Below are 25,782 nucleotides of genomic sequence, written 5' to 3'. Positions count from 1 at the left end.
CATACCTGTTAATAATAAATTGAAAAAAATCAATAGAAAAAAAACATTGTAAAATGTGCCATTTACCTCCTTTTATGTAGAATGGCATTCATGGACTATTGTAGAATGCTCAAAGCTTGTATACCGCTCTTCTCAAAGTGAACTTTAACAACGCTCAAAAATCACAGCAGCTGAAAGCTTGATAATGACATGATTGCGGATCTTAAATATCATCAGGATAACCATCAGAATTCAGAAACCACGGAATTCCAACATCTAAAACAACTTATTGTCAGTCCAAAAATCATTTAGTCAATGTATACAGGACAACATTCATTGTTGCTGTTACCAGGCAACAATTGTAATATGCATTAAGATGCGCATACAGAACTTAGTAATTGGGGGCGAACATCACATCTATTGTAATAAGTATTCACCGAGGTAAAAAAAATGGTCTTTCTTACCTCACCAGAAGCGTGTCTCCTGTCAGGGAGCACCAGCGTGTTTGCGTGGCTGCCCGGAACAATGGTGGAGCCGATACTCATTCTGGGTCCAACTAACATGTAGCGTTTGTCTCCCGATCTGTATTGGATGCTGTGACACAGCGTGCCATCATAATTGGTTTCTTGCAGATATTTGGAAGTGTACTCGGTGGATTTGGAGCACTGCATGGCGATCAGCACGATGATGCTGATGACAAAAAGGAGCGACACCGCGCCCAAAGTGACCATCAGGTAAAAAGTCACACTGTCCTCCTCGTCCACCGTGGCCGCACTTTTCACGTCAGAAGCCGCAAAAGCCTCTTTGGGCTCCACGAGTTTGACGGTCACCGTAGCCGTCGCAGAGAGCGACACGTTGCCGTTGTCTTTGACCAGGACGACTAGGCGATGCTCGGCCTCGTCCGTCTCCGTCAAGGAGCGAAGTGTTCTGATCTGGCCCGTGTAGCGGTCCAAAGAAAACAGACTGTGGTCGCTGACTTGCTGCAGCGAAAAGAGCAACCAGCCGTTATAGCCGATGTCGGCGTCGTAGGCTCGCACTTTGGTCACCAAGTCTCCCCCTTTGATGTTGCGGGGAATCTCCTCCACACCTTGGGCAGAACCATTGGAGCTGACTGGATACAGGATAACTGGAGCGTTGTCGTTCTGATCCAGGATGAACACCTTTACGGTCACGTTGCTGCTCAGAGGAGGACTCCCTCCATCGCTGGCCACTACTTGGAACTGGAAACTTTTCAGCGTCTCAAAGTCGAAACTTTTTAGGGCTGATATATGTCCATTCTCTGAATTGATGTTTAGGAATGACATAATGTCATTCCGGTTTCCCTCTCTCACAATATGATATGAAATAGCTGCATTGTTATTTATATCTTTGTCTGTTGCAGTGACTTGGAAAATGGAATTCCCAGCTGCATTGTTCTCTGTTAAATAAAACTCAAGTGGGTTCTGTTCAAAGTGTGGACTGTTATCATTCACATCTGATATCTGAATCTTGAGAGATTTTACAGCTGATAACGGAGGCTCACCACAGTCAGTGGCTTTTATTGTGATTTCATATTGAGACACCTCCTCTCTGTCCAAAAATTCTTTAGTCACCACTGAAAAGATGTTTTCTTTGTAGGATGGCTTTAATTCAAAAGGAACACCATTGGTTATGGTGGAGATAATTTTGCCATTAACACCCGAGTCTTTATCCTTCACACTAATGAGGGAAATAACTGTACCAGGTTTCGAATCTTCAGGCACAGTATTTGAAAGTGACGTCACTTCTATTTCTGGAACATTATCATTCATGTCTCTTATCTTTATAATGACTCTGCACTCACCTGTCAGAGGTGGTGTTCCCTTGTCCGATGCTTCAATGTCTAGTTTATAAATGTCATTTTCTTCATAGTCTATTTTCCCTTTTACTCTAATCACCCCTATTGACCTTTCCACTTCAAAAACACTGTAAACGTTTTTCTTTAGTGTCTTTGCAAGGCTATATTCAATTTCCCCATTAATACCTTCATCTGGGTCTGTACCATTTATTTTAAAGATTGAAGTACCAATCGGGATATTTTCTGCTATTGTAATTTCATAAATATACTGGCTAAAAATGGGTCTATTGTCATTGATGTCAAGGACATGTATGGACACATTTAGAGTTCCCGACCGTGGAGGTTTCCCTCCATCCACCGCGGTGAGTACCAGCGAGTGTTTTGACTTTTTTTCACGGTCCAGAGATTTCTTCAGGACCAAAAATGGAATTTTATCTTCATCACTCTGGCGGACATCTACTTCAAAATGTTCATTTAACGTCAAAGTGTACGCTCGGATGGAGTTGATCCCTGCGTCAGGATCATGCGCAGCATGCAGCTGGAATCGTTTACCAGGCAACGTGTGCTCGGCTATTTCAAATGTTTGCTCTTTTTCAATAAAAACGGGGGCGTGGTCGTTCACATCGGTGATTTCTACAACGACATAATGTATTTCCAAAGGGTTTTCCACGATGACTTTAAGCTCAAAGAGGCAGGCGCCGCTGCCCTGACACGAGTCATCTCTGTCTATTCTCTTGTTCACGTACAACACCCCATTGTGCTGGTTTACCTCAAAAAAGGCCTCCTTCGATTCGGATACCACTCGGAACCGCCGACCAACCAGAGAGCTTATATCAAGGCCCAGATCCTTTGCAATATTTCCAACAATAGTTCCGTCTTTAACCTCCTCGGCAATGGAGTAACGAATTTCTCCCAAAGCCCGTCGTCCAAGCAACAGAAGCAAAGCAAAAGGAAAAAGAGCACGGGCCTCCATCTCCCGACAGCAAAATACACCTTCTTAAAATTGCGATGAAAAAACATTTAAATCCAAGTCATTTTTGTGCCAAATATGACGCCGCTCCAGCACACTGTAAATGGACCTCAGTCGAAATGCCGCCCGAGATTTTGTCAGGCTCAAACAAAAGATATCTTGGGGAGGGACATTGTCCATGATTTTTAATGTGATACTGACACCAAGAGGACAGACTGGCGGCTGCTTGGGAGCCATTAGAAATGTTGTCATTAAAAAAATAAAACCGTATCCAATTCTTTACACCTGCCTTTCAACCAAATACAGTAGAAAATAAATTGTCAAACAGATACAAATCTGCACCCGCTCAAGGTATGTAACTAATTCGATTCAAAGGGTAGGCTATTCATAAACAACATGATTCAGGTAAAACGGAACATATACACGCCACCTACCGTGACCATAAACTACAAGCCCCACCATGCACCGCTATGCACTGCGCTAAAACGACATCCGGCACGTTTGTGACAAATGTCTCAAGCCGTTTATTTGAATATGTAACAATTACGGTGAAACCCAAAATGAGCAGAAAACGGGAAAAAATATGTTGCAGACACGCTTGAAAATGCCTAGTTAGAATTTGAACCGACCTAGGAAGTTGGTTCAGTAATAATAATAAATATCGCAATACAAACAATTGTTGTATTTAGTTTTTCTTTTCGTCTTAAACTTTCAGTTATTACAAAATTAGATTTATATGAAGAAAAACGGCGAGTTATGAAGGGTGGAGAGACAAGAACCGGAAAGTGAAGAGTAGTTTGACAAGAGTGAGAAGCAGATGCAGAGAGTCGACATGGATAATAGGCTACTTTCATTTGTTACATGCGCATGTATTATGCCGCTGTGTTTTGGGGTAAAATAAAGCCCCATCTGACAACTAGCACGCCTCCTCAGCACTTTCCACCACGCCGACAAACCGAATACTTGCAGGACCGAAAAGTGCAACCAGCAAAGACGAGCCACGTTCAGATGCGGTCAGTTCGCTCTTAAAAATAATTATCCAATACTACATTCAAAAAGAATATCTACATAATACCTACACACTTTTCTGACTTAGCTCAAAGCCATTTCCGAAGCTTATGTAGCTCGAAATCAAAGTTGAAACTTACCCCACCTTTACTTTTAATCATCAAAATGGAACATTTTGACAAGCAAAATTGAGCAACACGAAAAGCAATGAAAACATAGTGTTCTCAACTTCTAAAAGAACTTAACATCGTTTTAGGGACGTGCTGTTTAAAAAAGGCTATCATTTTGATGGACACACCACATTATTTTTTGTTCGTAACAGACGCACAAAAAGGCAAAGATGGATGCTTCATTACTTTTGTACACAGCTGTAGGGTATAAAAGAGGAAATGGTCTTTCTTACCTCGCCAGAAGTGTGTCTCCTGTCAGGGAGCACCAGAGTGTTGGCGTGGCTGCCCGGTACTATGGTGGAGCCGATACTCATTCGGGGTCCAACTAACATGTAGCGTTTGTCTCCCGATCTGTACTGAATGCTGTGACACAGCGTGCCATCATAATTGGTTTCTTGCAGATATTTGGAAGTGTACTCGGTGGATTTGGAGCACTGCATGGCGATCAGCACGATGATGCTGACGACAAAAAGGAGCGACACTGAGCCCAAAGTGATCATCAGGTAAAAAGTCACATTGTCCTCCTCGTCCACCGTGGCCACACTTTTCACGTCGGAAGCCGCAAAAGCCTCTTTGGGCTCCACTAGTTTGATGGTCACGGTAGCCGTCGCCGAGAGCGACACGTTGCCGTTGTCTTTGACCAGGATGAGCAGGCGATGCTCGGCCTCGTCCGTCTCCGTCAAGGAGCGAAGTGTTCTGATCTGGCCCGTGTAGCGGTCCAAAGAAAACAGACTGTGGTCGCTGACCTGCTGCAGCGAAAAGAGCAACCAGCCGTTGTAGCCGATGTCGGCGTCGTAGGCTCGAACTTTGGTCACCAAGTCTCCCGCTTTAATGTTGCGGGGAATCTCCTCCACACCTTGGGCAGAACCGTTGGAGCTGATTGGATACAGGATGACTGGAGCGTTGTCGTTCTGATCCAGAATGAACACCTTCACTGTCACGTTGCTGCTCAGTGGAGGACTCCCACCATCCGTGGCCACCACTTGGAAGTGGAAGCTTTTCAGCGTCTCAAAGTCAAAACGTTTTAGAGCTGATATTACGCCATTCTCAGGGTTGATGTTTAAAAATGTTGACATTTTAACCTGGCTTTCTTCTCCTCTGTTAATGTGATAAGTCAGCGCCGCGTTTTCATTCAAGTCTTTATCAAATGCAGTGACAGAAAATATGGACTTCCCTGGCACGTTATTTTCCAGCAAATAAAGTTGGATTGGACTGTGCAAGAATGTCGGAATATTATCATTAACATCTGACACGTCGACATGCAGATTTTTAAAAGTAGACAGAGGAGGCTGACCACAGTCTGTAGCTGTGATTGTGATGTCATATCCCGCCACTAATTCGCGATCCAGTCTGTCTTTCAGAATCAGCGAATACATGTTGTCTTGAAATGACGGTTTTAATTCAAATGGGACATTTTCTGAGAGACTACATCTGACTTTTCCGTTCAAGCCGACGTCTTTGTCGGCAATGCTAATAAGAGAAATGACAGTCCCAGGTTTTGAATCCTCTGCTACCGTTTTGGAAAGAGATGTCACGTCTATTTCAGGTTGGTTGTCATTTTCATCAAATATTTTTATGATCACCCGGCAATAGGTGCTCATTGGTGGGTGTCCTTTGTCTGTGGCGTGGACATCTAATTTGTAAACATCTACCTTCTCAAAATCAATTTGGCCTTTCACCCTTATTTCTCCAGTGATTTTATCTAAACTGAACATTTCATACATTTTGGAATCTAGTTGTCCTCCAAAGTAATATTCAATGTCCTTGTTTAATCCATCATCTAAATCGGTTGCTTCGACCTGAATGATGCTTGTGTCAGGCTTCACATTTTCAGATAACGTTACAGAATAGACATCTTGCGAAAATGTGGGATGGTTATCATTTGAATCCAGGACTTTCACTGTGACATTAAGAGTTCCAGATCTTGGTGGATTTCCACCGTCAACTGCACTGAGAACAAGTCTGTGCTCAGAATTCTTTTCTCGGTCCAGAGACTTTTGTAATACTAAAAATGGTACCTTGTCCTCGCCTATTTCTCTAATTTGTGCACTAAAATATTCATTGATATTTAATTTATACACACGCACTGTATTCGTGACAACATCGGGGTCGCGCGCATTTGGTAACTGAAAGCGTCTACCCGGAAGTGTGGACTCGGATATTTCCAAAATGAATTCTTCCTCTTGAAAAGTGGGTGAATTGTCATTAATATCTATAATTTCTATGATGACATGATGTATTTCCATGGGGTTCTCAGCGACTAATTTCAGATTAACTAAGCACGGTGACACACCCTCACAAAGCTCCTCTCTGTTGATGGTTTTACTCACAAAGAGGACGCCATTGTTCACATTTACCTCAAACTGAGCCCCCTCCGTGCCTGAAACAATGCGAAAACGTCTCTCCACCAAAGTGCTGATGTCCAATCCCAGATCCTTGGCGACATTTCCCACCACCGTTCCCACTTTGACTTCCTCGGCAATGGAATATTTGATTTGTGCTGCAACCTGCTCCAGACAAACCAATGCGATGCAGAGAAAGAGACCTCGCCTTTGTCCTACTGCTCCCATCCTCCCAGCTTGGATGACAGCATCTAAATCCAAATTCCACCAAAGACGTAAATCTTCTCAATGGCAAAATATGTAGCTTGAATGTATCCCCAAAATGTAAGGAAATATAGCAGTGAAACGACAGCCAGATCCGTCTCTGCTGGAAGTAACGTCTCCTCCGATGGCTGGAACAAAACGGTTCCAGGAGGGGCAGGACGCCTCTTAGTCATTGTATACTGATAAGACACTGCCACCTAGTGGTCACAGTTCACGATGGAGATGGAGCGAAGTAAATGACTATCAAATGTGCATCAGCGTGATTTAGAGTTGCTGTCACGCCCTTTTTGTAACACTGGACAACATTAAAAAAATTCTCTATAAAATTCATTTATGTAAAAGACAACCCGCCGTTAATCTCACTCTGTCGAAACTTTTATCCATAGATTCTTGCCCTCAAAACAATCTAAACAATTCAAATCCAAACATTATTGTGTTGAATACATTCAGTTATCTATACATGTTTAAATGTATCTAATATCGACAACACAGCCGTTGGCAATTAAATTATAAATTCAACAGCATTGGCGTTCCCGCAGTTTCAGGACCATGGACAGTGGCGAACTTGTGCCCTTCAGAGATCGTTTAGAGAAGTAAATGTTAGAACGTTACATGTGTACGTTCTTTGTTGCTAATGAGAGCTTATTCATTCACATATATAGGGATATAAAAAAACGTTTATGGTAAACGGATGACAATTCATATATATTTGTAATGTTCCCTCTTTTATTTTATAGAGCTTAGTTGTACTAAGTTCATCTTGTTTTTCCTTTTTAATTACTTCACTGGTTCTTTTATATCAAACAAATTATTTTAGGTGCATTACCTGACATGTTTCAGCGGAATCTTCCCGGAAGAACCCGCCGAAACATGTCAGGTAATGCACCTAAAATAATTTGTTTGATATAAAAGAACCAGTGAAGTATTTTAGAGAGCGTTGCTCATGTCCTCAACATTTCCGATTTCTGTTAATTAGTCAGGCCTGTTCTGTTTCCCAGGGGTGGGGTTTGTGTTTACCCCCATCTACTTTTTTAGCTAGTTATTTTCCAGCCCTGTTTGTTTTTAATTATATGTTATATGTATATTATATTAATCTATATGTAGAGATGTGGCATGGCTTTCATTGACTATTGTATTGGGCTCGTTGGCAGAAATTGCTCTAATCAATGTGAACCTTATTCACAAGCAAACATAGACGTCAAGAGCTTGATAATGAAAGAATTTTGGAAGAATTATCAAGCTACTCCCCAGAATTCAGCACCACCAACAAATGTGGATTTACTTTGTTTTCCTCAGCTACACAGCCTAAAAAAGGGACCAACGTGGTGGACGTTGGCACCAACGAGCTCCTAGGGACCACATGAGTAGGAACTGTTGTCATCCCTCATCAGTGATGGGACAATGTGATTTTCAAAAATATTGTAGAAGTGATCATTTGAAAATGTCACAATTGAAAATTTCACAAGTGCTGTGAGAAATAATCAATGATCAGCGGCTTCACACAAATTATTAAAATCAATGATTGCTAATGACAATATTACAGGTCATTTAAGCAAAAAGGTTAGTGACACCTGGTCTAAAACATACTATTACTTCAAAGGAATGACATGATTCAGTCCCTGTTAACATAAAAAGATCGCTGCTGTTAACAGACATAAAAGTTAAATGCGGATCAAATTGCACCAACACACCAAAAGCTCTAGTGTGCACATCATGACCATATCAACACTTCACCGGAGTAAAAAATATTTGTTTCTTACCTCGCCAGAAGTGTGTCTCCTGTCAGGGAGCACCAGCGTGTTGGCGTGGCTGCCCGGGACTATGGTGGAGCCGATACTCATTCTAGGTCCAACTAACATGTAGCGTTTGTCTCCCGATCTGTACTGGATGCTGTGACACAGCGTGCCATCATAATTGGTTTCTTGCAGGTATTTGGAAGTGTACTCGGTGGATTTGGAGCACTGCATGGCGATCAGCACAATGATGCTGATGACAAAAAGGAGCGACACCGAGCCCAAAGTGATCATCAGGTAAAAAGTCACATTGTCCTCCTCGTACACCGTGGCCGCACTTTTCACGTCGGAAGCCGCAAAAGCCTCTTTGGGCTCCACGGGTTTGACGGTCACGGTAGCCGTCGCCGAGAGCGACACGTTGCCGTTGTCTTTGACCAGGATGAGCAAGCGGTGCTCGGCTTCGTCCGTCTCCGTCAAGGACCGAAGTGTTCTGATCTGGCCCGTGTAGCGGTCCAAAGAAAACAGACTGTGGTCGCTGACTCGCTGCAGCGAAAAGAGCAACCAGCCGTTATAGCCGATGTCGGCATCGTAGGCTCGGACTTTGGTCACCAAGTCTCCCGCTTTGATGTTGCGGGGAATCTCCTCCACACCTTGGGCAGAACCGTTGGAGCTGACCGGATACAGGATGACTGGAGCGTTGTCGTTCTGATCCAGAATGAACACTTTCACTGTCACGTTGCTGCTCAGAGGAGGACTCCCACCATCGGTGGCCACCACTTGAAACTGGAAACTTTTTAACGTCTCAAAGTCAAAACTTTTTAAAGCTGAAATTGTACCAGTGCCCTCATGAATGTTCAAAAATGATGTCACACTTTCACTTTTCCGTTGGAGTGAGTATGTCACAGCTGCATTTTCTTCCCCATCTGCATCGTTGGCGCTTACAGAAAACAAAGACACTCCTGCTTTGTTGTTTTCCAGCACATAAAATGTATATGGGCTTTCAGTGAATAAAGGCCTATTATCATTCACATCCAGTACATCTACACGAATGACCTGAGCCGAGGACATAGGGGGTGTCCCTAAATCTTTTGCTGTTATCGTTATATCATACACATGCTCCCTCTCTTTGTCTAAATAGTCCTTTGTGACAAGAGAGTATGATTGTCCATCTGGAGACGACTTGAGGGCAAAGGGCAAGTTTTCTGGCAGGCTGCAGACCACCTGTCCATTCACACCTGCATCCATATCGTGAACGCCCACCAGCGCCACCACTGTACCAAGGGGGGCGTCCTCTGCAATACGACTCACCAATGAGGTGATGTCTATTTTGGGCCGGTTGTCGTTCACATCCTCCACTCGGACTACCACGTTGCATTGTGTGGACAGCGACACCGCACCTTTGTCCGCAGCCATTACCTTTATCTCATAGACTTGTCTCTCCTCAAAATCGAGATCTTCTTTTACGGTTAGTTCTCCAGTTTTTTTATTCAACTCAAACGGCATGCTGGAGAGTCCTCTTAATTTGCTCCGTAAAGAATATTCAATCTCACCGTTCAATCCCTCATCTGAGTCTGACGCTTTCACTGTCAGCAAATATGTCCCCACTGGTGCATTTTCTTTCACAGTGATGGAGTGTTTCTGATGTTCACATACTGGTGCGTTATCATTTACGTCAGATATAATAACGGTGATGTTAATCGTACCTGTTTTAGGTGGTTTGCCCCCATCTGCGGCTGTTAACAATAATTGGTGCCGTGCTGCGTTTTCTCTATCCAAAGGCCGCTGTAGCACAAGAAAAGGCACCTTCCCCTCCTCACCAAAGTCTTCAGTTTCAAGGTGAAAAAACGGGTTGTGGTTCAGCCTGTACATCTGGACGGTATTCAAGCCAACGTCCAAGTCTTGGGCTCCCTCCACTTGGAGTTTGGATCCAATCAAAGCCGATTCCAGCACCTCTAAAGTGCAATTATCGTCAAGGAATCTCGGCGAGTTATCATTCACATCCAGGACCTCAACAAGGATTTGATGCATCTCCAGAGGGTTTTCTACAACAACTTTGAGATTAGCGATGCATGGCACGCTGTTCCCACACAGGTCCTCCCGGTCTAATCTCTGGTGGACAGATAGAACACCGTCTTTCTGGTTTACCTTGAATTGCTCCTGCTTTGTTCCTGACACCACACGGAGGTTTCTCTCCAGCAGCCTCCCAGTTTCCAGTCCTAGGTCCTTGGCGACATTTCCAACTACTGTTCCTGCTTTTACTTCCTCCTGGATTGAATATCTTACTTGAGCAGAGATTCCTTCTGGGTAAATAACTACCAGCAGTGGCAAACACAAAGAAATCCATGTCTCCGGCCATTGTCCTCCGATGCCGCATTTTGCCATTGTTAATCAGGGATGATTGCTAACCACAGCTATTAAATTTCCCTTGCAGGTTATATTCCCAGTGTTTCATAACTGATTACAAGCAAAAACTCAGGAGCATAATCATTCTTTGTCGAACAAGGATCGCTGTCTCTCGTCCGCTCGTCCACCTCTGTCGGTCGACGGTGAAGTGAGAATAATGACGCTCCTCACACCCATTCACATTATATAGTCAAACAGCGCGGCCTACTGTCAACAATATGAAACTGCGGTGTGCGAAAATAATGTATTCAACTATTTCATGTTGCCTAACACTCCACGTTCTTAAGGTCAAGTTTGTATATAAACATGAAGCCGTGCTAGTAAAAAATTTAATTGTTCACATCCCATTTTGATTCCATACATTCAAATCATACAATTCTTTGATGAACATCTCTCTACACTTCCTTTGAATGTGCCTTTATTCATGATTCACATAATTTGTGTCTATGTTTTTGACATTAACTGGTCCGATTTATATAGTGTGAAACAAGATTGAAGCCCGTATTAGTCATTCTTGACCAATCTTGACAAATAATGTTGACTTTTCAGTGCAATAACTTGGGGGTGGAATGACGGCTATCCACATTATATCAGGTAGATAAGTTTGAGCATTGGGAACTTGGATTTGTTAAGCACCTAAAAAAAAGGTATAATAGAATTTACATTAGGTTTACTTAACAGGATGAATTTGTAATTTTACATCTGGTCAGAAAAAAACTACCTCAGTAGATGAAGGGTTAGTGTCATGATTTATGCTTTATCTACAGTGTATTTCTTATGATTTGTTTTCTTGTCCTGTCTTGCTCATTTAATCTTGGCTTTCTACTTCTACGTAATGATGTTTTATTTCCTGGTCTTTTGTTTTTTTTCAGAACATTGTTATTGTTTTTGATTATGAATTTTCCACAGTACTGCCAGTTTTCTTGGAAGTAAATTATTTTGTTGAATACATTCAGTCCTCAATTACCTCACCAGCCATGACACAATAGAGAGTTGTACTACAATTAAGGTTTATGAAGTCTAACAGGATGGAATTATCAGAATTGCAAGTTAAGATCCTAAGTTTTACAAAACAAACAAATAAAAAGCAAATACAACAGTTAAGATGACAGATGTTTTCAATGAAAATCTTGCCAGCCGAGATGAGGTTGTCAATATTAGTGTATGACATACAGTTAAATATTTTGAATTTGTCACTCCTATTTTTATCAATGGTGTTATATAAGTATTGTTTTACCCACACATTTAGTCCCAAACCTGGGACCTTGATAAGGAGAAGCGGGACCCAAAATTGATGGATGGATCTACTCCTAATAAGAGTGTCAGGACAGACCGACTGACAGAAGTCCACTTGGACAAGGTTAAAATTCTGACCGTGAGCCTCCAGACAGACCGGGGGAAAACCAGATGACAGGAACAGGAACAGGAACAGGAACAGGAACAGGAACAGGAACAGGACCAGGACCAGGACCAGGACCAGGACCAGGACCAGGACCAGGACCACTGGGCATGGACAGGGACAGGGACGGAACACACCAGTAGACACTGACAAGGAGGAACACACGGGCAGGGTTTAAATACATCAGGTAACAGGTGCAGGTGACAGACATGACGATAACGAAGGGGTGTGGCTGAGGGAAGTTGACGGCCGAGCGTGCTCTGGCATGGGCGTGACATACCTTGGAAAAAGTGTTCCCCCTTTTATCCGTTCTTCTTCTTTTTTTCTGAAAAATTCAAACTCTCTCTTCAAATGATGTAGAGAATATTCTAATATACAGGACCAGATATAGCATGTAGTACATGATTATTTCTCAGTGTGCTCCATCCAGTACCCTCCCACCATCATCCTCATACTGAGTGGACAACAGCGACCTCTTGTGGAGAATATCTGAACCTGCCACTGTTACACGTCCATTCACGTCTGCTTGATTTCTCTAAAAACAGTTTCTCCACAATAATTATTAAATTCGGTGTGCGTACAACATTTTATTTACATAGATGAATTGATATCGTATGTGCAAACGTAAAAAAGAAAGAAAGAAAAGAAAACAAACAATCGACACACCCCTCTCCACAATTGCGTCATACTTCTGGATATAGGCCAAATCAAGCTGCGCATGTCCAAGCGCTGCTGCATATTGTAACGTAAAACCGCGCCATCCCTCCCTCTCTCCCTCCCAAACCTCCCTCCCTCCCTCTACACTGCACCAATTTGAACAAACTCTATACGATTGCAACTGATTCCCATTAACACTCAAGAGAAAGGATGTTGTGTTGTCTGCACGAGCACGCTAGCGTGCGTGCGCGAGCATTGTGTGTATGATTGAATATCAAATGGCAGGCTGCGTCAGAGCACCAGGCACAACGCCCTTCAGGGAGCAGACAGCTCGTAGTCATGGCAACGCAGCTCCTTTCCGCAGGTCACTGCTGAGGAAGAAGATGGGGGAGGGATGCTGAGAATGCTGCAACCAAAGCAAATCGTGATGCACGCCAATTTTTTTAAAATGTGGACGGTGCGTTCATATGAATTCTTATGTACTGAGTTTTTATAAATCTCACTAACATTTAGAGATAAAATTTGTATGTAACATCCCGACTTACGTGGCAAAGTGACAAAGCCTTTCTTCCTAAATGTGCCTCTCCATATTATAGCTCATCTCCCTGGAGACCAAGCAGGAGGCAAGACTGAGGCTGGCATGAATTCTGGACCTTTTGTCTAATTTGCTGCTTGATCAGGCCTAATAATGACTTGATGTAAGCATTCACTGACAAAAATGTGTCTGGTGATGATGTGCATCACTGTATCAACACAAACAGTGGACATAAATCAAATAGTATCGTTCACTTAACATCACATAACAACCCATTAGTTCCTGTTGTGTTTTTATTCAGTTTGTTATACAATAAGATCACATTACACACACACACACACAACTATATATTTCACTGTCAAAGCACCACTGTACAAATGCACTTTTTTATGTACTTGCTCGTAAAACATCACAACTTTGAACATGTAAGCTGCAGCCACGCAAGTGTTTGCCCAGAATAGATTATATTATTTACTGGATGTGTTAATGTGATTGGCACTGAAAAGATGACTATGACATCATTTTGGGGCCACAATATTCAGCTGGAAGGCGTTTTATGACATTGTATTGTCTTCTGAGTTGATTAACTCGTTTATGGCTCCATCAAGTCCAATGTTTTTTTTCTTAAAATTGTGTGCACTCGAATATAAACATTTATCCTCAGGATAGAAGTGGGAAAAGTTTAAGAATTGCATTTCAAGGAAAACATCACCATACACTTGTATCGTATGTAGTTGTGGTTTTCTGTACAGAACTTCCGTGTTGTATTGCAGGTCAAGTAGTCAGTAAACACCTGAGCACAGGTTTTATTTGGTGACAAATACACAATTCCAGTACTGTTAACATTTTGAAATGTATAATGAACATAACTTTAGACAAGCTTGATATTGAGGGACAACCACAGTTTTCCTTCTTAAATGCAAGCTCAGTGGCCGAGTGGTAGAGTGTCCGCCCTGAGACTGGAAGGTTGTGGGTTCATACCCCGGCCGGGTCATACCAAAGACGATAAAAATGGGACCCATTGCCTCCCTGCTTGGCACTCAGCATTAAGGGTTGGAATTGGGGGATTAGATCACCAAATGATTCCCGAGCGCGGCACCGCTGCTGCTCACTGCTCCCCTCTCCCCCAGGGGATGGATCAAAATCACACAGGGATGGGTTAAACGCAGAGGACAAATTTCACCACACCCAGATGTGTGTGTGACGATCATTGGGACTTTAACTTTTAAAAGTAAACAATATGATGTATATTTTGTGGTATATACAAGGAGGGTATTTATGGTCCTCAGCTGAGTAAATCAGAATCAAGAACACTTGTATTTATTGTATTCATAATTATAATCAATAACACTTGTATAAGTTGCATTATTGATGAAGGAAAATTCATGATACTGTGCACAACTGTCCTGTTCCTCAGTTTTATTCTGAGAGGATGATTATTGTTGATACAGAAAATGGGTTGTACACTACCTAAAACTATGATGGTTATTCCATGCAATAAAAAAATTGAAAGTGGGTGAACACTGACAAAAGGCCTCTCATTTCCGCAGTTGTTGACCTAACAACCCAACTTGTTTACATGAGATCATTTTGGAGCAAAAGTTAGGCACCACATTACAGTTGCAGTGGCTAATTTTTACCATTGGAATGTACAGTACATGTGCTGAATATACTTCTTTTTCTATAGTTGACCATCATTTCAAGACAGTTTGAACTAAGTAGCAATGGCCGCATTTTTTTTTTTTTTTCTTAAACCACAATGTTTGAAATATTACAAACGAATCATTATTCCTTCATGAAATTCTCGAGACGGTAAGTTTGTTAAGTCACCCAAATCATTCTGCACGCTCATTCAGAACTGGGGGCTTTGCTCATGATGCCATTTACAAAAACCAGATGTCACTAGTTATAAAATTCCGATCTCATTCTTGCAAATCACATGTTGTTGCTTTTTTAACATACTGTGCCATTTCCATTGATGATAATGCAGAAAACCAGAAAGACAAAGTGGATGAAAATGTAAAATACTGTACACGTTATGTATGGTTGGTCCTATGAGGCAATACAGTCTCATTTAGGGATTCCACATCCAATTGTCCACTCACATTGTTCCTCTGTTTTGGCTTTTTGGACTTCTCATGGTCCAGTCTGTTTCTTGGCAAATGACGTTTCTTACACATTAACATATTATTGGGATGAAGTGTGGTTGAAGCCATGCGGTCATGCCGTGCACACTGAAAAGTTTTAAAAAGGCTTAGATTGGCTTTTCATGTGCTTAAAGAATAGAGGAGATTGTAAGAAGGGTTGGGGAGTCCTTCACCGCAGCATTCAGTGGATGTCAAGTATGAGGAACCAGGCTGAGCATGACGAGAATGAGAGTGATGTCAATTCCGGGTTATCTCTTTTCCTCTGGAGGTCTCCGCTCATGACTGGTTCTAATTTGCAAATGGGGCAGTTCTGGCCTCCATGTGGATTGAGTGCTGCTGGTTGTAGATGCCTGTCAATTAGACCAAAAGATAGTTTGAAAAACTAGGGATAATTAATTGAATGGTTACTTGAAGCTGAGATGCATTCTGAGACAACAAGGGGAGGTTGCAGGCTGAAGACATAAATGATGGGAAAGATCATTGAATGTAAATACTATGACAATCACCATGCTTGGGAAATATGAGAAGGAGCATAGTTGCTAGGAAACTGGGGAACTGGGCTCATTTTGCACATTCCCTGCATACACAAAAAATAGGTCAAACATGCAAACTGTGAAACATTTGAGTCGGTTTACAACTGTAACCAAAGCAATGTGGGAGAAGCAGGACAGTCAAAGTCCAATAACAAAGTTTTATGAGAAATATTAGTTCAGAATGATTTGTTATTGAAGCTGTCGGGGGAAAAACATGCATTTGTAACAATTTGAATATTGTAGTTTTTGCAGTTATGTCAGCAAGTACACTGAAAATAATATAAATGCAACACTGTTGTTCCTGCTCCCATTTGCTTTAGCCAAATTTTTTGAATAAACACAAATGGCCTATTTCACATTTGTGCAATAATCGGTCTACCTATATGCTAGTGAGCACTTCTTTGCGAATAGGTGCTATTACCCATCAAGATTATTGGACTGGTGTGCCATAGGTTGCCCAAAATAATAGGCCACTTTGAAATGTGCAGTTTTACTCTATTGTGCTTCAGAAAAACAGACGGCGTCTGGTGCCAAACAGTAATTGTACCTTAGGCTACCTACAAGAAAATGTCACTAAAATAGATGAGCACTGAAATGTTGCATTTAGAGTTGTGTCCAGTAGTAGAATGTAAGCAGTTGACCCACAACTTTGTGCACATGCTGTATCATATCAAGCATGCGTCACTTATGCTGTAAATGATCTAATTGTGTCACTCAACAAATTGATAAATAGTAAATTAGATAGACAGTTTCTATTCTTTTTTCTGGCATGCATTTCTGTTTGGATGCTATTGATGTGATCAAGCGCAGACAAAACAAGGACATGAAGAGGTGAAACACTGTGACTGTGAGGAAAGAGGAATTCAACAGATATAAACACCAACTGAGAAAAGCACAAAAAAAAAAACACAAAGCATTTCAAACAAAGGAAGAGAAGATGTCATTTCTTGAAAGTGAATCCGCTGAGTGACGCCTGCATACCTCCAAGCTGTGGAGTGGCCTTCCCTCATTTCGGGTACTTTAGAGAGGGAAGAAAAAGAAAAAAGTAAGGTGGGGTCATTACAGAGCTCATAAAAACAATACATTGTTAATGTTATCCTGTGGTGAGCGTTTCGCTCCAGAGACAATATGAACATAGTTGCCGGATTCAGCAGCTGAGGCCCTGAATGATAGACACACACGTTTCATTAAAAACAAAAATACATTTAACATTGTTTCTGCTAGATCTTATACTTACTTGGATGTGAATAACAGACAGTGTAATAAAAGATAAAACGTGTCAGGAATGAGTTGAGCCAGGGCGACCAAATGCAGCTTGAACCAGGATTTATCGAAGGGAAAGGGAGTTGGAAGGGAGGCAGGTAGAGAACCGACGACACAGACGGGAGAGAGACTCATGGCCAGCAAACAGACCGACCGACCGACCGACCGACCGACGTCCAATTGGACAAGGCTAAAATTCTGACCGTGAGCCTCCAGACAGACCGAGGGAAAGCCAGACGACAAGACCAGGAACACTGGGCACGGCCAGGAATGGAAACAACAGTAGACACCGACAAGGAGGAACACACAGGCAGGGTTTAAATACATCAGGTAACAAGAGGGAGCAGGTGACAGACATGACGATAATAAAGGGGTGCGGCTGAGGGAAGTTGACGGCCGAGCGTGCTCTGGCATGGGCGTGACAGAACGTCTGCAAAGCAGTTTGAATTGATTTAGTTTCAGTTTAGTTTCAGTCTAGTTTTGTTTAGTTTGGAGTCTGTTGCTTTGTAAAACTCAGAAAAAACGTGATTGATGAATTAAAGCATAATGGAAGCATCAGTTGTTGCCATCAACTTATATTAAATCTTTATTATTCTTTGTGGTGCTATTACAAAAAAGATCAGTAAGTGGCTTTGTACATGATTTTATGTTTGTATTTTTATTCATGAACTTTTAGAATGTAAACCTGTTTTAATACCCACCATGTCCACTCTTGTAATTAATTATATTGTAGGATAATGACCAAACCAGTTTTATCATCAACAGCAGTAGCTGCGACACAATTTGAAGGCTGTTTCTAAAACCATTTCATGTTTTTGTTTTGTTTGTTTGAGGCATATCACAAGATCCAGTCACACAGAGAAACCACACATGCACGAATGTATGCAAGAAAATATCTCAAAGCATTATAAATAGTGTGCACGGGATAACGCAACAGCATAATCGGAACATTTGTAAAAACGCACATTTGTAAAAAGTCCATAAATTCAGAGCCTAAAAAGTAGAACATTACAATTTTTATTCAATTAAGTTCACAAATTGGGAGACTGAAAAAGTAGAACATTAAATGTTTTATTCAATTAATCTCCTAGTGTCCAACCTGCAGTTTGTCATAGTTTTTAATATAAGAAAATGCTGCACTGTGACTGCATTAATTTTCATTCTTCATCACTACAGTGAAATTTGCAAATAATTTTACCTGCAAGGTGGAAGGAGCAGAGTCGCTGGTCTCAGACACGCCGGTGCTCCTGGGAATACTGGACACAATGTACCTGGAGCCTTTCGGCATAGGCTGCCTGACCACCAGCTTTCCTTTCCTGGTTTCGGCCAGGAAGAGACTGTACCAGTATGCATCGTTGGACACCAGAGTGGAATCTGCGATGGTGGAGTTCCTCTCGCTGATCACGCTGTTCCTGCAGGGAGGAGCCGCTTTGCTGGGCTTGACCTTCTGACACTTGAGCACGATGGTGACCAAGATGGTGATGAGCAGCAGGAAGGACACCGAGCCCAGACCGATGACCAGATACAGGTTGAGGTCGGAGAAAATGTCGTATTCCATAGGCACCTCGGTCATGTCCGAGTAGGCCTTGACGGCCGTCTCCACCGTGGACAGCTTGATGGTGACTGTCGCAGAGAGAGCTGGCTCCCCGTTGTCCTTGGCGACCACAACCAGTCTCTGGTGGCGCGAATCCTTGTAGCTGAACATCCTCATGGTGCGGATCTCTCCGTTGTACTGGTCCAGACTGAACAAGGAGGTGTCCGTCACCTGCAGGAACTGGTAGGTGACGCGAGAGTTGTGCACGGAATCCACATCCAAGGCGATCACCTTGGCCACCAGAGAGCCTTTGTCAGTGGATCTAGGGATCTTCTCCTCCACCACCGAGCCGTGCGCGCGCCACGGAGAGACGATCACGGGGGCGTTGTCGTTCTGATCCACGATGATGATGTGGACCGTCACATTACTGCTGAGCGGGGGAGAGCCTGAGTCTCGGGCCTCGATGTGGAAGAGGAACTCCTTCTCCATTTCATAGTCAAAAGTCTTGAGAGCGTAAAGGTTGCCGTTCTCCGGGTTGATGGAGAACAGCATGGACATGGAGGTGTTGGCGATTTCCTTCTCCAGGATGAAGTAAACCAGGTACTGGTTCTCGTGGAGGTCAGGGTCAAACGCGCTGAGGGAACTGAGCAAGGCGCCAGGAGCATTATTCTCCATCACACGGATGGTGTAAAAGGACTGAGGGAAGTGTGGGACATTGTCATTGACATCCAGCAGCTGCAAAGTCATAGTTTCATTGTCACTTAAAGGAGGGGAGCCCCTGTCGGTGACAGTGAAGGTGATTTCGTATTCCGGAACCTTCTCGCGGTCCAATGGCTCAGAAACCACTAACTTATAATAGTTATCCGGAGACTCCCTCAGTTTGAAAGGCATATTTTGTGGAAAATGAAGGTCCACCACACCGTTATTTCCAGAGTCCTTATCACTCACGCTGACCACTGCTATCACTGTGTCAACAGCTATGTTTTCTTTAACTGGGCTTTGAAAGGACTTGATGGAAATTTCTGGATGGTTGTCATTCATATCTATCACCTGTATAGTCACTTTACACTGCCCAGACAAGGGGCTTAGCCCCTTATCACTAGCAATGACTTCCATTTCATAAGATTTCAAATCTTCATAATTAATCATCTCTTTCACTCTGATTTCACCATTTTCTTGATTTAAACTAAACACATTTTGTGTTCTTTCTGACGTGTATAAACTATACGAATAAAAGACGTCAGAATTAGAGCCTTCATCTAAATCAGTGGCATTTAATTGAATCACCAGGCTACCAATAGGGGAGTTCTCCATCACATCTACCAAATATTTGTCTTTGTCAAAAGATGGGGCGTTGTCATTGACATCCAGGACTCGAACAATGATACTGGCCGTGCCCGTGCGGGCCGGAACTCCTCCGTCCACAGCAGTAAGGATGAGCTGATGAACAGCCTGCAGCTCTCTGTCCAACACCTTTGTTAGAATCAAATCTGCAAACTTGGTGCCGTCTCTCCCCGTCTGAATTTCGATGTTAAAATGTTGGCTGGAGCTCAGGCGATAGTTTTGCACAGAGTTGTCTCCAACATCTGGATCCACTGCGTTATTCAGGGAGAATCTCTCTCCAACCGGGCTGGACTCGGATATGTCCAAATGCATGGTGCCTCGTCGAAAATGAGGAGCGTTATCATTAATGTCCATGATTTCCACTTCAATGTTGAACATGCGTATGGGATTTTCAATCGTTGCGTCCAATTTCAGAATACAATACGTCGTTGCTTTGGAGATACACAAAAATTCTCTGTCAATTCTCTCCAAAATGAAGAGCTCTCCCGTGTCTTTGTTGATGTCTAGATATTTTTTATTTGCGACCACATCGATGCGCATTTTCCTCTTGCTCAGCGTCCTCACGTCTAAGCCCAAATCGGACGCCAAATTAGCAACCACTGAACCTTCCTCCATCTCTTCAGGAATCGAGTAGTGGGTGACAGACAACACCATGTCCACAAACAGTGCGCACAAAAAGAGAAGCAAGACAAGTGGGCGCGTCTCGACTAACTTACAGAAGCGGTGCATCATGTTGATGATAAAATCCTTTAAGCGCTGCGAAAGGTAGAGGAGACGATCTCCTATTAAACGACTATGCACAACAAGGATGTTAAAACAATTCTATTTTCTCACCGCTTATGTCCCGTGTGACGTCACTGCTGAACGTCTTGTCTCGTCCTCCTCCAATGAGAATTCGCGAGACCGAAAACGTCACCAGTGGGAGATTTTGTGGACAGCAGCGACGAAATTCGTTTTTAAGAATCCTTACATTTTAAAAACGACTGATATTCCAACGTTTAATTATTATTAATAAAAAAAAAAGCTAATTTGTTTCGTGACAAAATAACAGCCAATGTTTTCAGACCCACATCGATATATATCCTAACTTAAGTTATTAAACAAATACAAACTTCAGCAGAATAAGTGTTTACATTGTTTTAAAAAAAAAAATAACACAAGGTATAGATATCCATTTGCAAGTCTTTTTTAAAATATATTTGTTCTGAATAAATTATCAAAATTTTTATTATGAACTGTAAAGTAATTAATCAGTTTGTTGTGTTGGTATAATAAACTTAATGTACAAAAGTCATGTGTGATACGTCCTAAAATATTTGATTATATTTTATGGAATACTTTTTAGGACATAATGCAATACCTTTTCAGAACAATGAGTCGCATTTTCAGTATAGAGTCTAGTGGTTGTAAATGGTAGGTACAAACCCAATCACACTCATTCTCGTGACACTGATTTATTTCTCTTAAAGCCTACGGATAACGTCATTTATCTCTCTCTGTAAGTCATCCATCCACCAATCTAGTAATTGATTTGTAAAGGCAGCGCTCGAGGTGAAGGGCATTTATGTTTCCCCCTGTTAGCTTATATCCTAAAGCCGAGATGCACTATAAACTTCAACATGCAATTGTATAAAATGTGTCAAATTTAAAGCATTCTGGTGTACTATCTCAAAAATGTTGATTTGTTTTAACCCAAATAATAGGCCTAACTCAAATAAAAGAATGCAAAGTACCAGCAAATAGTGAGAGCAAAACATTTGTAAGCCAATGAGCAGATATAATTCAATAGTTCATATAATTTAGGCTAATTTTGATGCAAATCTCATGGCAGCATATAAAAAACAGCAACAACATTGTGAATGACTTGTCATTTAAAAAGTTCAAAAACCAGTACACCTAAAAAGCTTCAGTTGTGTTAGCGCCAACATGGTCAGGGTGCCAAACCACTTAACATTGCAATGTGTCAAACAGGGATTTAAATACAAACATGCAACAACATAATAAAACTGAAAATATGTAAAAGTCTTGATTTTGAGTCTTACCTTCATGTTTTAAAACCTTTGGCTACCTTTTTACTATGCAATTGCTTCTTTGTTATATGCATGTAGAGCTGTGATTCTTAGCCAGAGAGCCACCGGAAATGAAATAAAACCACTTAATTTTTCACTTAATTACAACGTATAAATTACAGATTTGTTAATTTATCTATGTTAGTTATTATTACAGTGACAAGCAGAACAGAAATGCTCCACCGCAAGATGAAGAAGATGCGAAATCCGTGTATGCAGTTGTTGCCATTCATGAAACAAAATAAGTCCTGTGAGTATATCATCTTTGACTTGCCCAGATAAAACACGGACTCTAATTTTTATAATGCATTCAGACCAATCATTATTCCAATTCACCTAGTTTTGTGAATAATTGTTAGGCAGTGTGAAATGATTTTTCTATTGGGTGCCTTCGTCCAATAAGAGTTTGGAAACATCGTAGTAGATCATTTTGTTATTTTGAAATCTTATATGTACATGAATAACATATTTTAAATCATTTTCATCTTTATGTAAATAAACATCAACTTCATATCAACTTTCTACCTCATTAACTCTTCCTACACGATGTTTCTATAATGTAATTAATAACAATAAAACACATCATTTAGTTCCCTTTCCATAGGAGTTTTATTATTCGAGTTTAGGGCAGAATGTTGACAAAAAGGATACAAGTTTACAGTATTTGGTCTATGTAATTTAATCATAATTACACTTAACTTTCAGATGCATATGATTAAAATGTGGTTCATTGATGTATTTTTTCACGATAATATCCTAATGATTCATGTTAATTGAACAAATTTTAATCCCGTGCAACTGATATGTATATTTCATTTCAGATTAAATGCCATCAAAAATATACTGTAATTAAACAGCTATCATAACACAGCAAGGTGGTGCTGCTCTGGTTAGATAGGCGCACTTGACATAGAATCACTGAGGCTCTCAGAACACTGCAGATGTTTGACGGATGTGTCGTCATACCTGCAAGGTGGAAGGAGCGGAGTCGCTGGTCCCAGACATGCCAGTGCTCCTGGGAATACTGGACACAATGTACCTGGAGCCCTTCGGCATGGGCTGCCTGACCACCAGCTTTCCTTTTCTGGTCTCAGCGAGGAAGAGACTGTACCAGTAGGCATCGTTGGACACCAGAGTGGAATCTGCAATGGTGGAGTTCCTCTCGCTGATCACGCTGTTCCTGCAGGGAGGAGCCGCTTTGCTGGGCTTGATCTTCTGACACTTGAGCACGATGGTGACCAAGATGGTGATGAGCAGCAGGAAGGACACCGAGCCCAGACCGATGACCAGATACAGGTTGAGGTCGGAGAAAATGTCATATTCCAGAGGCACCTCGGTCATATCCGAGTAGGCCTTGACGGCCGTCTCCACCGTGGACAGCTTGATGGTGACTGTCGCCGAGAGAGCCGGCTCCCCGTTGTCCTTGGCGACCACAACCAGTCTCTGGTGGCGCGAATCCTTGTAGCTGAACATCCTCATGGTGCGAATCTCTCCGTTGTACTGGTCCAGACTGAACAAAGAGGCGTCCGTCACCTGCAGGAACTGGTAGGTGACACGAGAGTTGTGCACGGAATCCACGTCCAAGGCAATCACCTTGGCCACCAGAGAACCTTTGTCGGTGGATCTGGGGATCTTTTCCTCCACCACCGAGCCGTGCGCTCGCCACGGAGAGACGATTACTGGGGCGTTGTCGTTTTGATCCACAATGATGATGTGGACCGTCACATTGCTGCTGAGCGGAGGAGAGCCCGAGTCTCGGGCCTCGATGTGGAAGAGGAACTCCTTCTCCATCTCATAGTCAAAAGTCTTGAGAGCGTAAAGGTTGCCGTTCTCCGGGCTGATGGAGAACAGCATGGACATGGAGGTGTTGGCGATCTCCTTCTCCAGGATGAAGTAAACCAGGTACTGGTTCTCGTGGAGGTCAGGGTCAAACGCGCTAAGGGAACTGAGCAAGGCGCCTGGAGCGTTATTCTCCATCACGCGGATGGTGTAAAAGGACTGAGGAAAGTGTGGGACATTGTCATTGACATCCAGCAGCTGCAAAGTCATAGTTTCATTGTCACTTAAAGGAGGGGAGCCCCAGTCGGTGACAGTGAAGGTGATTTCATATTCCGGAACTTTCTCGCGGTCCAATGGCTCGGAAACCACTAACTTATAATAGTTATCCGGAGACTCCCTCAGTTTGAAAGGCATATTTTGAGGAATGTGAAAGTCCACCACTCCGTTATTTCCTGAGTCCTTATCACTCACGCTGACCACTGCTATCACTGTGTCGACAGCTATGTTTTCTTTAACTGGGCTTTGAAAGGATTTGATAGAAATTTCAGGGTGGTTGTCATTCATATCTATCACCTGTATATCCACTTTACACTGGCCAGACAAGGGGTTTAGCCCCTTATCACTAGCAATGACTTCCATTTCATAAGATTTCAAATCTTCATAATTAATCATCTCCTTCACTCTGATTTCACCATTTTCATGATTTAAACTAAACACATTCTGTGTTCTTTCTGACGTGTATAAACTATACGAATAAAAGACGTCAGAATTAGAGCCTTCATCTAAATCGGTGGCATTTAATTGAATCACCAGGCTACCAATAGGGGAGTTCTCCATCACATCTACCAAATATTTGTCTTTGTCAAAAGATGGGGCGTTGTCATTGACATCCAGGACTCGAACAATGATACTGGCTGTGCCCGTGCGGGCCGGAAGTCCTCCGTCCACAGCAGTGAGGATGAGATGATGAACAGCCTGCTGCTCTCTGTCCAGCACCTTAGTGAGAATCAAATCTGCAAACTTGGTGCCATCTCTCCCCATCTGAATTTCGATGTTAAAATGTTGGCTGGCGCTCAGGCGATAGTTTTGCACAGAATTGTCTCCAACATCTGGATCCACTGCATTATTTAAGGAGAATCTCTCTCCAACCGGGCTTGACTCGGAAATGTCCAAATGCATGGTACCTCGTCGAAAATGAGGAGCGTTATCATTAATGTCCGTGATTTCCACTTCAATGTTAAACATGCGAATTGGATTCTCAATCGCAGCGTCTAATTTAAGAAAACAGGACGTGGTCGTTTTCAAGGGACACAGTAACTCCCTGTCTATTCTCTCCTGAACAAAGAGCTCTCCCGTGTCCTTGTTGATCTCAAGGTATTTTTTATTTGCGACAACATCGATGCGCATTTTCCTCTTGCTGAGCGTCCTCACGTCTAAGCCCAAATCCGATGCCAAATTAGCAACCACAGAGCCTTCCTCCATCTCTTCGGGAACAGAATAATGTGTGACGGTCCACACCGTGTTCATTATGGCACAAATACAAATATATACGCCAACATACCGTTCCCACGAATGCCTGAGAGACGCACGCGCCATAGTGAGTTTGAGGGTCCTTGGTGTTAAATGATCGAATATGACGTTTCGTGCAAATTCGTCTTTTCTGCTTCAGAGAAAAATCATATTCCTGGTAGTATCATTCTTCTCTTCGCTGATACTGAAAAAAATACGCCCCTCGTCCTGAACCAATAGAATACGTTTTTAGAAATGACTTCATCACCAATCGAGGATTTTTCATTTGTGGGGAGCAGCGACCTGAACAGCCCGTTGTTGACACCTG

At 42.4% G+C, this 25,782-nt stretch overlaps 5 protein-coding genes across 5 annotated transcripts in view; all 5 read right to left on the bottom strand.

The window, feature by feature from the left end:
- The window catches only part of LOC119128674 (protocadherin alpha-C2-like), a 152,471-nt gene extending 149,586 nt beyond the window's left edge, over positions 1 to 2,885 (bottom strand). Inside the window, exon 1 of the mRNA XM_037261361.1 lies at positions 444 to 2,885. Coding sequence (XP_037117256.1) covers positions 444 to 2,768 — 2,325 coding nt within the window. The 5' untranslated portion in view covers positions 2,769 to 2,885. The remainder of the gene's footprint in view (positions 1 to 443) is intronic.
- A 1,240-nt stretch (positions 2,886 to 4,125) lies between these two features.
- Positions 4,126 to 6,658, bottom strand: LOC119129747 (protocadherin alpha-8-like). The gene has a single exon (XM_037263140.1). It carries the CDS (start codon positions 6,511 to 6,513, stop codon positions 4,126 to 4,128), a length of 2,388 nt encoding a protein of 795 aa, XP_037119035.1. The 5' UTR covers positions 6,514 to 6,658.
- A 1,621-nt stretch (positions 6,659 to 8,279) lies between these two features.
- On the bottom strand, positions 8,280 to 10,891 carry LOC119129746 (protocadherin alpha-8-like). Its single transcript, XM_037263139.1, has one exon. It carries the CDS (start codon positions 10,662 to 10,664, stop codon positions 8,280 to 8,282), a length of 2,385 nt encoding a protein of 794 aa, XP_037119034.1. The 5' UTR covers positions 10,665 to 10,891.
- Positions 10,892 to 14,680: 3,789 nt separating this feature from the next.
- On the bottom strand, positions 14,681 to 22,232 carry LOC119128683 (protocadherin alpha-C2-like). Its single transcript, XM_037261370.1, has 3 exons — positions 18,418 to 22,232; positions 16,938 to 16,974; positions 14,681 to 15,773 (listed from the first exon to the last, which is right to left on the bottom strand). Exons 1-2 carry the CDS (start codon positions 20,827 to 20,829, stop codon positions 16,963 to 16,965), a joined length of 2,424 nt encoding a protein of 807 aa, XP_037117265.1. The 5' UTR covers positions 20,830 to 22,232; the 3' UTR covers positions 14,681 to 15,773; positions 16,938 to 16,962.
- LOC119128690 (protocadherin alpha-C2-like) lies at positions 14,681 to 25,500 on the bottom strand. Its single transcript, XM_037261378.1, has 3 exons — positions 23,133 to 25,500; positions 16,938 to 16,974; positions 14,681 to 15,773 (listed from the first exon to the last, which is right to left on the bottom strand). The coding sequence occupies exons 1-2, from the start codon at positions 25,470 to 25,472 to the stop codon at positions 16,963 to 16,965; spliced, it is 2,352 nt and encodes a 783-aa protein (XP_037117273.1). The 5' UTR covers positions 25,473 to 25,500; the 3' UTR covers positions 14,681 to 15,773; positions 16,938 to 16,962.
- Between the last annotated feature and the right edge of the window lie 282 nt (positions 25,501 to 25,782).

This window comes from Syngnathus acus, chromosome 10, assembly GCF_901709675.1.
Source record: "Syngnathus acus chromosome 10, fSynAcu1.2, whole genome shotgun sequence".
Lineage (NCBI taxonomy): Eukaryota > Metazoa > Chordata > Actinopteri > Syngnathiformes > Syngnathidae > Syngnathus > Syngnathus acus.
The sequence above is the reverse complement of the archived record's forward strand: the minus strand, read 5'-3'. Positions and strand labels throughout refer to the sequence as shown.